Source organism: Miscanthus floridulus, chromosome 8 (genome assembly GCF_019320115.1).
Source record: "Miscanthus floridulus cultivar M001 chromosome 8, ASM1932011v1, whole genome shotgun sequence".
Lineage (NCBI taxonomy): Eukaryota > Viridiplantae > Streptophyta > Magnoliopsida > Poales > Poaceae > Miscanthus > Miscanthus floridulus.
Genome location: NC_089587.1, coordinates 199,362,158 through 199,375,600, shown reverse-complemented (window position 1 = coordinate 199,375,600; position 13,443 = coordinate 199,362,158). Strand labels below are relative to the sequence as shown.

At 42.3% G+C, this 13,443-nt stretch overlaps 1 protein-coding gene, 1 long non-coding RNA gene and 1 pseudogene across 2 annotated transcripts; 1 reads left to right on the top strand and 2 right to left on the bottom strand.

The window, feature by feature from the left end:
• Positions 1-1,746: 1,746 nt before the first annotated feature.
• LOC136470483 (protein FAR1-RELATED SEQUENCE 5-like) lies at positions 1,747-3,989 on the bottom strand (annotated as a pseudogene).
• A 98-nt stretch (positions 3,990-4,087) lies between these two features.
• Positions 4,088-5,816, bottom strand: LOC136474539 (uncharacterized). The gene is made up of 4 exons (XR_010762936.1): positions 5,679-5,816; positions 4,863-4,950; positions 4,307-4,447; positions 4,088-4,227 (listed from the first exon to the last, which is right to left on the bottom strand). It is a non-coding gene; the product is annotated as an uncharacterized lncRNA (long non-coding RNA).
• A 5,126-nt stretch (positions 5,817-10,942) lies between these two features.
• Positions 10,943-13,336, top strand: LOC136470482 (uncharacterized). Its single transcript, XM_066468318.1, has 6 exons — positions 10,943-11,311; positions 11,940-12,305; positions 12,823-12,914; positions 13,014-13,057; positions 13,132-13,193; positions 13,298-13,336. Exons 1-6 carry the CDS (start codon positions 11,030-11,032, stop codon positions 13,334-13,336), a joined length of 885 nt encoding a protein of 294 aa, XP_066324415.1. The 5' UTR covers positions 10,943-11,029.
• The last annotated feature ends 107 nt before the right edge of the window (positions 13,337-13,443 follow it).

Sequence of the window (13,443 nt, the reverse complement as noted above, 5' to 3'; positions counted from 1 at the left end):
CACAAAGTCCTTCTTGGAAGGATCTGGCCACCACCCATACTTCCATCCTGGGTCTTGAGATCTTGCCTTTCTCTTTTTGTCAACAGCTTGGGCAGCAAGATCTGGAGGTAGTTTTGCTATAGCCCTCTCAATTAGGGAAGGAATATCTTCTAGAGTAGATGAGGAAGCCGTGGCAGCAGGATCTGACCCAACTGATGAATCTGGAACACCTCCTTCAAGGTCAGGCGGAGACATGTACACTTCCACACTTGCACATCGTTGGTCCACATCTGCAGAAGAACAACTTCTTAGGATGGACGATGGAGAGCCAGAGAATATCAGAGGGACAGTAGTACATCACAACAAGCAACCTAGCAGTTTAGTAGAGAGCCATAGAGGCTGTAGAGTGAGGGATGGGGGAGGAGGGAAGATGGAGAGGGGAAAGACACATACCATCGTCGGAGCAGCTCATCACGAAGAACGGCGACCGGAGGCGCACGGGGAAGACTGGAGGCGTGTGGAGAGGAGAAGAGAGAAAGAGCAGAGCAGCAGCAGCAGCAGCCGTCACGCACAGGAGAGAAGAGAGAAAGAGCAGAGCAGCAGCCTCATGTATATATATTACAGACCCTAGTGGGCCAAATTGGCAGCCCAACTACCCACCTGGAAGCCCAAAGAAGGCAGTGCCCAGCCTGGTCGTGCAGCCCCTTGGTCAGACGACTAATCGTGATTAGTCGTCGACTAGTTGGACGACCAGGTTTCTAGTCGAGCTAATCGAGTCGAAGTCTCTAATCGAGGTCATGGTACCGACCAAACCGACTAATCGCGATTAATCGTACGACTTGTAAACATTGCTCATGATAGCTTTTATCTATTCTAAAATTACTCCTGCCATATATAGGTATTCGATATGTTGTTTTGAAGTGTGCTGAGAACACTTGTCTAGGCTACACATACAAGTACAAACTTGTCATGGTTGGTAACTCTATTTTCCTATGCTGTAATGAGCTCATTTCTTATCATATTTTTGACAAATTTTAAAGTTTGTTTTTTCTGTTCTCATAGGTTCACAGGTATCTTCCTGATTGCAACATTATCCTAAACCTGCCGTCGGCATGATCTTTGAGTAGCTTAAAGAACACTGAGGATTTTTTCAGCTTGTATGCTTACCATGTTGGGTTTCACCTTGGCCAACATAAGGAAGGCAAAGCGCTTATTTTGTTCAAAGCAAGGTTGCACGAAGGAGAAACAGATGTCAGAAATGAAACACAAAAGGGAAAAGGATCGGAAAGCCTGCAACGCATGGGTGTGACCATGTGAGGTCATGATTGAATTTCAAGAAAACAGATGATGACACATATCAGGTCGCTCAGTTTGTTGAAATGCACATGCACCAGCCTCCCCTCCATGAACTAGGACAAAGTTGGGTGCTCATGCATGTTACTTTCAAAAAGTGGTGCTTGCTAAAATTAGTGCATGTGTAATAGAAATCCCCTCTAGGATTGACTTTATATATTGAATGATGCCCCGACATGGTGTAATGTTCTGATATTAATGTTCTGTGCAATGGGTGGATGATTCATTGCTTCAGATTTTTTTTTCTACCAAGATTTTGTGTTTGCTAGTTTCTCATTTCGGTACAATGGAGATCTGTATAAGACTTTTTTGGTAGAATGGAGATATGTTTAAGACTTTAAACCATAGCTCTGCTATCATTTAGAGTCACAACTATCCTTCAACTAATAGATGTCTCCATAATCAATCTGAGGATGCTAATGTCGGAATCGCCACTTATAAACACAAGCCCATACAAAATGCATGTAACAAAAAATGGCCTTATAAATATCAGCTTTAGCGTGTTATCTAAATGTTTTGACTTGTATCATGATACCAAAGTTAATTGTTTTAGAATTATACGGTCATGTACCTTCTATCATTGCTGTGGTGCTCTATTTGGGCAGCTGCGTGAATCACGTATCACAACTTGTTTGCACGTCTTGCACTTGCGTGGCACCCTCTGATTTTTCTTCCCTTCTCATTCTTGTTTTGTTGTGCTCCCTTGTCAAGATGCCCTTTGATTCTCTTGACCCTACCCCTAGAACATGTGTCATTCGGTGGGTGGATGTTAATCTGATTTGGAATGGAACATCCAAGGTATGACTCAAATTCCTCAACCTAGCTTGCTTCTTTTTTTGGAACCATCTCACTGAGTTTCTCACCAATTGCAATTAGTTCATCCCTTAACAAACGCATAGCAGCACGTGACAGCTTAGCTTGCATGATAAGTTTTTCCATCTGGTTGCAACTCTCTGAAAGCAATTTCTGCGTCTCTGGGTCATTCCTATTGCTAGTGTTTTCCTCCAACAAGATACCATACACATCAAACACTGGAGTTTTCTTGCAGCCTTGCATAAACCTTTCTAATAAATAATAGCTTGGGAGTTCATTTATCTTGGCACTTCTTAGAACTGGAATAATATGGCGACATTTTATGCCATGAGTTTCAAACAACATACATGTGCATGTTGCAACCATGGTTGATCTATTGTAGTGTACAACTCTTGGTCTCCGAGAACCTTCAATGATGCCAGTGATTTTGACATCATCCTCTTGTTGCACAGTGTAGATTAGGCAATGGTCCCTAGCAGCTATCACCTCTTTCTAGAAATCATTGAAAACTTCATGCGTGAAAACCTCACTGCCATGCTTCTCTATCCCCCATGACGTCTTTAGATTGCGGGATGTGTGAAGGGTAACATTATCCATTTCTAGCTCCTTGTTCCGTTGCTCTTCTAGTGCTCCATCAAACCTCAGCCAAAACTCAACCAAAGAAAGTTTCCACCCAATTAGACGAGAGAAGAAAGAATTTGCACTCTCTGACCTTGAGGTGGTCCTCAACAAACCTGACAAAGGTATGTCATTGAAATAAGCTGGCACCCATGATTTTTGTTGTTCAAATTTTGTTGTGAACCATTCATTTCCTTGCAACCCATACATGGACATAATACATCCCCATTCTTCCTCAAATTCTATTGGTGTTTCAGAGGACTAGACACACCGGCTCAAACGTTGGTGGAATTCTTCATCTTCTTTCAATGTTGGCCCAACCTTGTCAAGAACCTTCATTAAAATATGCCACATGCATAACCTATGAATAGTTGTGGTAACAACATCTTGTATTGCAATCTTCATACTTACAGCCTCATCCGTAATAATCAGCTTAGGTGCAACACCTCCCATGGCTTTCAGAAATGTATGAAACAACCAAACATATGACACTGTCTTTCATTTGATAACATTGCTGCACCAAAATCAATACACTATTCTTGTGGTGGTTAACACCCATGAAGGGTGTAAAAATCATTCCGTACTCATTAGTGTTGCAAGGTCACCAAAATGAGCATAATTTTTCCCACATGTTGCATCAGCCCAAAACACATGGACCAACCTACCTTCATCATCCACAACATAGTCAAAATAGAAACCTGGGTTTGCGAGGCTCTTTCTACTCAACTGATCAACAAACATTTGAGCATCAGAAGACTTTATTAATACCCTCAGAGCACTATGGTAATTCTGCAAGTCCCTTTTTAAGAACCCAACATTCTCAAAACCCCCTGCACCAACACGAAGGTACCTATATGCTTGTGATGTGCCAATGCTTGCTTTATGGCATGTGAACAATGTGTTTTTGGCCGCAACGTAACCTTTCTGTTGGACCTTATGAATTGCTGCTGGGGGTCACAAGTGCATGTGTATGGTCTTCCTCAAATCTTGTCACAATGTACTTACGGTCATCAGTCCGCTTAATAACAAGCATAGCCTCACACACACCTAGTGATTCTTTTCTCATACCTCTTTCGCTTGCTACCAGATTGCATATTCTTGTCATTACGAAAACCTTCTTTTGCACAAAAGAAACGCTTGTATAAGACCACTCCATCAACAACCTTATGCTGCCCAACACGAACTAAAAAACCCACATGATGAGCATAGCGCTTATAGAACTCCCACTACTACACAAAACTTTTGCACAGCGTTTGGGTTTGGTCCTCCGAGGCGGGCGGGCTGGTTGCCCGCCTCCGTTATTCGGTTGCCGGGCAGCCGGCCCAGCGCCCATCTCCGTTAATCCGTTTTGCCCGCCTCGGTTAAATTTACTGTAGTAGTGTCCTTGGCTGATTCAACATCTGTGAAAGTCATCCCAATGTTTGGTTTCAAGATGTCATCACAATCTGGAGTATAAGATGAACCCTACAACATACATGATAGATGTCAAATAACACGCCTCTTCTAAAAAGGTATTGAAAGTACATAGTTGCATGACACACACAAAACGGGATGGTGAAGGACTTCTATGGTGCGGTACATTCACGAGCTGGAATAATAGGAGCAATTGACTCAACATCAGAGTGTACATCATTAAAATCCAATCGCCTTGTCATGCTCACTTCAGCGTCAAAGATCATTGTAGCTGCAAGATTACCGAAACAAAGGGGAGAAATTATGAAATAAATAAGGTGGGCACAACAGAAACGAAGTGGTTGATTTATGCTTGACTGAACTAAGAACATTGCATTGTGGTCAACTACTTTTTTCTCAAATAGAAGCAACAAAGAACTCAAAGGTGGTAAACCAATCATGGAATGTACATCATACATGCCAAGCTGTGGTGAGAATTTGCACGAACAAATAGAAAAAACAACTTAAATTAGCATAGAAGAATTTTACTCCAACATAACACATTGTGATCTTGACATTTCGTCCAGGTTTTGTTAGGAAGTACATAGTTTAACATTATTTGTTATGTTCCTAAAAGGAATACAAAGGATCTTATTAGGAAGACTATATTGCTGTACTGGACAAACAATTGAGACAAAAAGTCTTACGTGTTTAACAGGTTTAGAACCAAAAGAGGCAAGAGAGAACAATCCAGTCCTTTCACCAAGAACCAACAGCAGGCAGGTTTGCAGATAGCTGATCGTTGACGAATAGGTTGCACAAATAAAACAGAACTACTGAGTAATGCTTGGCTTAGAATTAGAAACACATAACTTTGCCTACCTCTATTTACTAACAAACAAAAGTACGGGAGGTTCACCAAATTGCCCAACAGCTAAAAAAGTATGGGAGATTTATTAAATTGGCCAACAGCTAAAAAAGTATGGGAGATTCATTAAATTGCCTCTTGCACAGAATAGCTGACTAACAGATTTATACATTTGCTTGCATGCATGCTGCTAGCATACATGAGAACTCACTTGAATCAGGAAACGCATAATGAGGGAAATTTGTTTTATTCTTCACCAACAACTGCATATGATAGAAATAAAACAAAAATAATCAAGATAGGACTGGGCCATAATAATTAACAAAGCACTCATTTTTGAATTTGTAATACCACCCAACCTAGTTCCTAGTTGATCGTGAAGTTGTGTGCTACATGAAATTAATGCCCCACAAAAACGATATTTAGTATCTTATTTGCCATAATCATGCAGGTGTTCATGTGTTCATCCCAATACCAGTGTTAACACATCCACACCGAAATACTGAATACACACACTGAGAGTACAATAACCTTACCAATTGAACAAGGACAATAATATAGAGATGGGAGAAGGATAACTTCAAATTGGTTAGAACTCGCAAACTACTTGAATCTCAAAGAGCAGCAATAATGGATGAAGGTGGAATGAACTTACTGTAACTAGATGAGCACCAGAGTGCAGGAGGCGCAACCCATGTACTGTGACGCCGGCGAGAGTACGTCCACTGCCCTGCACAGCCCCAAAGAAGAAGAGCAGAATCCCTAGGTCTTCTAAAATTGGGTGAAAACGCGATATCGAGGGAGGTCACATTTGAGATGAAAAATTGGGAGGAGGGGTGTCGAGCGGAGGAGGAACTCAGGTACCTGCAGTACCAGCGAAGGAAGCTTCGGTTGGAAGGAAGCTTTCTGAATCGATTCGAAGGGAGGTGGCGGCACATTTTCTCTCTAGTTCAGGGTTCCTATAGGAAAAGGTACCGAGACTATACTTGCAAACGGCGCGGGCCACGCCGTCAGCCCGCTGGGCTAGACCGCGCCGCGAGCAGACACCAACCCGCACAAGAGCCCACCTATCCGAAGCGGGTATAGGCGGCGGACACACGAAGCCCAACGGCGCCGCTCCAACCCGTCACGGGCGACTCGTCCCCGCCGCCGTCGCCACGAGAGACTCCGCCGCTGTCGCAGCTATTAAGTTGCATGCACCGACCAGTTCAACCCAAAAGCTTAAGCTGATGGGGAGAGGTGGGCAATTCACTTATATTCCAACACTCCCCCTCACGTGGAGGCTCCCTCAGGCCTCAGACGTGGAATAGGAGCGAGCAGCAATTATTTCATTTAATTGCGCTAACCAGAATTCGAACTCGAGACCTCTGGCTTTGATACCATATTAGTTCAACCCAAAAGCTTAAGCTGGCGGGGAGAGGTGGGCAATTCACTTATATTCCAACAGCAACCTCCACGGGCGGCTCGTCCTCCGCCGCGGCCACGGGCGACTCCGCCACTGCCGCCATCGTCCCGCGCCGCGGTCGCCCTACGCCCTGACGTCCAGGTCTTCGTTGGGCCCTTCGCCGGCGATGAGCAGCCATCAGGTATGCCCAGCCCTCCCCTCCCCTCCTTTCTGCGCGAAACTGCGTCACCTGCATTGGGGAGAATGGACGGAGGATTCACATCGCAATCGATTGATCAAACGCCACCATGGTTGATGCTCAAAACCACGGTAGATGAGCCTGCCAGACGCCCAATGCCGTACTACACCAGTGAAAAAATCTTCTCAAAAAACATTTCAAAGAACCGGATAAAACATGGTACTTAGGCAGCTGATGAGATCGGGTCAAGGCACAATTTTTACATTGTTTTATGGTAACACAGAAGCAGCATCACACAGAACGGGATCAGTTTGTGCTTTTACCTTAGACAGGAGCGCCGGCTCTTCCTACAGACTGTAGAAGAGGGTCGGCTCGGCTTGACAGTGGATGGAGCGGGGCGGCGCTGCTTTCCGCAGATGGCGAGAGGCGGCCTCTCTAACCTGCGTCGGAGGCCCGGCCACCGGCTCTTTCTCTCTTCCGTCGGATGAAGCTGCAGCAGTTGGGTGCTGGCAAGTAGCAACAAGGGAGCTGGAGAGGAGCGACGAAGGGCCAGGGGACGGAAGGAGCGGCGACGGCCGGCTCAGGCGTTCAAACCCTAGCCGCCGCCATGCTTTCCTCTGCGATGGGCGACTGGGCGAGCTGACGACACCGCGAGCCGGCGATAACGACCTGCAAACTTAGATCGTGTATCGTTGGATACCAGATGTGCAGCGTACAGAGTCCTTTAGCACATTTTGTATCTACCTCCCCACATTGTCTCGGTTCAACTTGCAAACGGCGCGGCGGCGGGCAGCCCGTCCCGCGTCCACAAGCGCCGCATACTCAGTTCGCGGGCTTCTGCGGCGGCCCGTTTTCAGCCGCGTACGCATGGCGTTCTCGCGGCGGCCGCAATCCCGTTTGTTTGCTACCTTCATGGAAACGAGAATAGTGACTCTGGTTGTGTACGTGTGTGTTCATTTTTTTATTTACTTCACAAATTTTTCTAGTGATCCATATGTTAGCTTAAAAAATATACGTAAATTACACAAAATACTATGTATCGTTAGGATTATGTGATTGATTTTTTTTACATTTTTTTCACCATTCACGAGTTATCAGAAAAACATGCAAGCTAGCATCTTTTTTGCGTTCTGGAACGAAGCAATTGGTTCTTTTCTTTGCATGCTGATCTTAGAGCATCTCCAAAAACTCCTTAAAAATTACTTGGTAAACCAATGATTATGTTAACAAAATCAATAATCTAATTTTACCTTTCTCTAATAGTTAGCTTCCTAAAACTCAAAACCAAGCGGGAGGAGGAAAAACTGGGTGGGAGGGGGGACACGTGAAAACCGTGGCAGAGTGCAGAAAGCCTGGACGAATGGCAAGTGCAGAAAGCATCACATATTTGTGAATTGAGGTGGAGATTTACCAAGTGCTTGTTTTTAGCGAATTCAGATACAAAACTGTTGGAGGGCTGTTTTCTTTTTCCATTTTGCTAAGAAAAATGAATTAGGGAGTTATTTTAAGGATCTCTTGGAGACGCTCTTAGTCTTTTTCTTCACAGTCCGGTGTTCAGTCTGCATGCTGATCCTGATCTGGATTAGGTGGTGTTCTGAAATTTCTTGCAAGTCAAGACACAACTGATGGTTGCATTACAGGTTCGAGAATGCATTATCTCACAGTGACCTGCTATGTTCAATGGGTCTGATTGGTTGCCTCCATAGTACAACCTGTCCCTATTTGGCTACCTGCACAAGACCGTATGCAGGCAAGTAACTCCTCAACGATTCAGCCAAATCCTGCATATCCAGATATGCACCCTGCCCCCCGCACCCGCTGTGCAGCCCAAGGCCCAGTCTGGCCACTTATGTAGGAAACCAATCACACGCATAACACTGTCAGCTTCCTATCGAGGTGAACCAAACAACGCAAATTGCATTGCCTTATCCAGGTTAATGGTATGTTGCATAACCTCTAGTGCAATGCAATACTAGTGCGAGGAACCAATCAGACCCAATATGAACTGGTAGACTGGCTTAGTGCCCGAACGTGATGGATAAATGATTTGAATCACGCAGTGGGCACATGCCCTGAACTGTGTTCTGTAATGTCTGTGTCTGTCAATAGAGGTTGGCAGTTCTCAGAGTTCAGTACTGTACTGGACTCATCATTGAATCTTTCTAAAATTTAGGATTTATATGATCTTCTGTGTTATGATCTGTTTTTATGATCTTGGGATCACAAGTTGTACTTTGAACCAATTCCATCGGGCATGGTTGTAGTGTTCCTGTATAACTGCAGCCAATCAAATACTGTTCCCTTTTTAATATGGGCGCTTTCAGCCTGCGTCCCGTCATCCAGGATCTACGATGCAGCTATACAACCCCTTCCAGCAACCAACCAGAGTAACAGACTCAAAATGTTTCTTACTTTCCTCCATTGCAATCCCTTTATCATGGACAACTATGTTGCTACAGCAATCTCTATTTGATTCCCCATAAGGTTGTCTACCCCGTGCAACATCAATGGAATCTTCCATCGATCTTTGGTAATTTATGTCCACCATGGTGTAATGTTATGATTGCCAGCTTTTTTTTAAATTTTAATTAATTCGGACTTGCCTTTGTATGTTGTTACCTTCTCAAAATATCAATCTTTTCCGATGGGAGATTTGGAGCAGTTGTAGGCTGCTTGGTAATCTAAAGTTGGATCAGTAGTAGGTCACAGTACACGGATCTGGATTGGACCAAGGCGTAGGTTAATTTGGGTTGTTGCACATAGATCCATCTACTGCCTGCAGGTCTGTTGGTGTAGCTCAAGTGCTGATTGCTACCATAGTTTTATGGAAAAAGGGCTATTTGTTTCCTTATCTTATGCTGATTCACCACTATTTATGTAATCCATGTGAAACAAAACCAAGGGTTTCGTGCCTCTGTATTGAGCTATTTTTAGAGAAAAGGCATTGATCTTATCCTCTAAATGGGTGTGACACTAGTCCTAAAACCGAAGGTTAGCTTAAATGCTGCTGATCTGCTTCATCTCTACAGTATGTGTTTTGAGTTTTGACAATGTGCATAGACTGTAAGTTGTATTATATGATCATGGGGGCTGCCATGCAATCTTTAAAGTGCATATCTATGATTTTATTCGTGCCACCCCCACCCCCAACCAACACCACCCAAAATGGAAGTTGAGCTCCAATGATAGTGCACACTTCAATTTCTTTACTTGCCTTGGTGCTCTGACCTGAGATCCAATGATCAATACTGTCACTTGCAGGTATTGCATGTCAAAATCTCTTATGATGCTGCAGTGGCCATCAATACATGCAACTTATTGATGATAATTTAACTAATCAGTAACCAGTGAAAGTCTGGTGGAAATCACGAGTCTGAACCTTTTGTGAATCCAAAGAGTTAATAGGTTTTGGTCGTTCAATTTTTCTATAATTACTATGCATTATACTTTCTAGAATTCTGTTCAACTAATATGTGAGAAATTCAGTCTCAGTCAGATGCTCATGTTATGTATAGCATTGCAAGTTTGTCAGCATATCCAGATATGTGGAGAAAATTTTGGTATGCTTGTTAATTTCCTTGGCGATGAATGTTCTGTTTTTAAAACGCAAGGGCCTCATTTCATGTTCTCCAGGATCACTATTCGTTCATCAACATCTTAGTGATAACGAAAAAATATAATATTATTTGGGATCTAATTCTATGTTAATTCCTTGTTTCAGAAATAAACAATGGAATTGAACCTTCAGGGAAGCTCTGCTCCCATGCATGAAATATGTAGAAAAGAGACCAGACAAGCTGCTGATGACAAAAATCATGATGAAAATAAAGATGGATTGACCACGGATGAAATAGAAGATCCATGGAATCCTCCATTTCTTGCTTGTCCTTCTTGCAAAGATGACACAAAATCACATTGGGAACAAACGGATGAGGTATTCTAACCACCCATCTTATGGTATTTCTCTCTTATATTTTCCTGTGTTAGCACTGGCTCTTAACATTCTTGTTTTCAGTGGCACCATAAAACAGCTACTTTTGTTGCTAACTCCAGAGCAACCAATATAATCATCCCAGACCGAACTCCCCAGGTTTTTGTTATCCTCATTTACATAATTCAGTTGATAATCTTGTTAGTTATGTTTCTTATTTCGTTCTAATCATGGTGCATTTTGGATTAATTAACTTCTGGGCTGAGACAATATGTTTTTTTGGGTCATAAAAGGCACCTCAGTGCGATTTTGTTTATTTTTCTTTGCTTTTATCTGGATATAATTGATTCCCTTTCACCCTTAGCAATTTTGTGTGGTTCAATACAGTGGGTGAGTGATGCCTTGTGGCACAAAGCTCCAGCTTTGTTGTCCATCCTCGAAGAGGATGATGTCCAGCGCTTCCTCCACTTTTTTGAGAATAACAAGAGGTGCATGGCATGGGGTTTTATCATCACCCCAGAAACCTTCAACTACATTATCAGTGAGAATGCCCTGCGATGTGCCAAAGCTGTGCTGGAGGGAAAGGCACCTGAACTCAGTGGGCATCGCGCCAATCCCAACTGCATGAATCCATATGGATACTTTCCCCTCCACGAAGCTGCTGAAAGGTTCTCTGTTGACATGGTCAAGTTGCTCATAAAGTATGGTGCATCAGCCAATACACGTACAGCTGGCAATAAGATCATTGAGAATCTACTTCCACTACATGTCGCAGTTGAGAATACTTGCCTTCATAAATATCTTGAAGACAATCTATCTCCTAACTAGTTGAGTGGCTAGCTGGTCGGCAGTTGTACTGTAGTTGAGGGTGGTGCTGGAGCACCTCATCTAATCCGTGGTGTTTGTGGTTTTTGGGCCCGGTTTCCACTTAAAAACTGGGCCGACCTTTGTTTTCCTTTTTCTCTACTAATAAAAATTACGGCAAAGCTTTTGCCGTCCTTTCGAAAAAAAATCTATCTCCTAACATGGATCATCGGGATTATATCTACAAGCTCATCCAACTCCTGTGCCTACCTGAAATGGTTATTCTCACTTCCCACTCTAAAACAATGCTGTCACTTCCAAATTACTTTGTAACAATATTTATAGGCTAACCTTACTTACCAAATAGACATTGTGTATTTGTCCATATATGTTTTGGGACTTGTTCTACTTAGAAGTTAGAGGAAAAAAGAGCCAGCAACTTTGCATTGCTATTAATTGATTTTAATTGGTTTAGATGTGATCCCTAATTCCCAGTTAGTTTGATTGGAGGAAACAAGGGAGATAAAGTAGGATGGATTAAGCGCTATTTTCTCATGTATATATGCTAAAAATCACATTTTTTTCCTTCTGTTTACAGAAGATTTTTTTGGATACGACTAGATTGTTAGCAAAAAGGACAAATAATCTACTTGACGAGATCTGGAATTATGTGAAGGATGGCAAGCTTGTCCAGACTGCAGTTTTACTCCTGGCAGGTCAAGAGCAGATCCGTGGGGTATCTTTCTCCAAGAAGAGAATTGGTATACGTAAGCAAGACGGGTTTGACACACTCATGACTCGTATGATGAAACACTCGGTTGCCCTAAAATGGAAGATAGGTGAACACAGAAGCTCACAGAATCTGCCTGAGGCCTGTTCAACTCTTGACAGTATAGCACTGCTTGTTGATATAATTTCGCAAGCTGGTGAAGCTCTTGATGCATACATTACAACACATTCTACGGTACTGCCTTTTACCTTTTAAGAACAGAAACCTGAGCAAGAAAAATGCTTCTAGTTTTCTTAATGGATTCTTATTGGACCACTAAATTCTTTTTCTCTCTCCAAATTTTCTATATGGATAATATTTAATTACAAAAAAACTCATTTACATGATCATTGCTTGTAGCATTGCCAGCATTGATTGATTTGTTTGTCCTGTTGGACTTTTCAGTTAAGCTGAATACCCCCATTGTATTAATAAACCTGAAGAAAATACAAAACATTCGCTTTGGAGAAACCCAAAACAAATTAATGTAGGGAAGTTTTGTCCTAAAACTTTTTTGCTCGTATCTTGTAAAATAGGGCATATATGTAAGAATGAAATTTGATGTTGTTGCATGTTTTTGTTATTTTGTATATATGGAGATTGCTATTTTGCCTTTCAAGTCATATGGTGTTAGTCATATGGCTTTCCTTTAATATTTCCTTAACTTTTATTTTTTTCTCAATGTTATATAAGAATTTAAAATGTCATGCAGGTGCCCCATGTGGAGGTCTTTGAACGGGTTGATTCTATTATTAAGGATTATGGATTTTTCCCTAACGGAGAAGGCATTGATGTTGGAAAACTGTACTTCTCTTTGTGCATTGCTTCAATATAATAACTTTTGTATGAAAATACACTTCAGGTTGTTGATTATTTAATTGTTTCTTCTACTTGTTTCCGAAGCTGCCCTTATGACTGTAGAATGTTCACTAAAGCTGGCGAACATGGTGAGTGTGGGCTTGTGTTTTTCATTACAAACTCCTCAAAACGAGCCCTAACTAATTCTTTTTACGTGAAACAGAGGATCTGGATGCAACCAAGGTAACTGCAGAAAGTGCTTATCCACATGGTACAGCAGAAAAGGTAAACATATCCAAATTGTACTGGAGAATTCATTTTTTCCCTTACAAAGTGCCTCACCTTCTGTTTCTCTTTTAAATGTTTGAAGATGTATACTCCTTTTCTAGGCAAAAAATGATTCTGCACTATATAATCATAGATCTTAATACACATGAATAAATTTAAAACTAGCTCAGCCAGGTGAGAAATGTTGGCTTTACTTTGGATCTTTGCTGTACTGTGATACATCTTTTGCTCATACATATATATTTGA

Excerpts from the sequence above, each read along its gene's own strand:
- LOC136470482 (XM_066468318.1), top strand. The coding sequence starts at position 11,030 with ATGGCATGGGGTTTTATCATCACCCCAGAAACCTTCAACTACATTATC. Across the intron at positions 12,306-12,822 it reads ACATTACAACACATTCTACG|GTGCCCCATGTGGAGGTCTT; the intron begins GTACTGCCTTTT and ends AATGTCATGCAG. Across the intron at positions 12,915-13,013 it reads GGCATTGATGTTGGAAAACT|CTGCCCTTATGACTGTAGAA; the intron begins GTACTTCTCTTT and ends TTGTTTCCGAAG.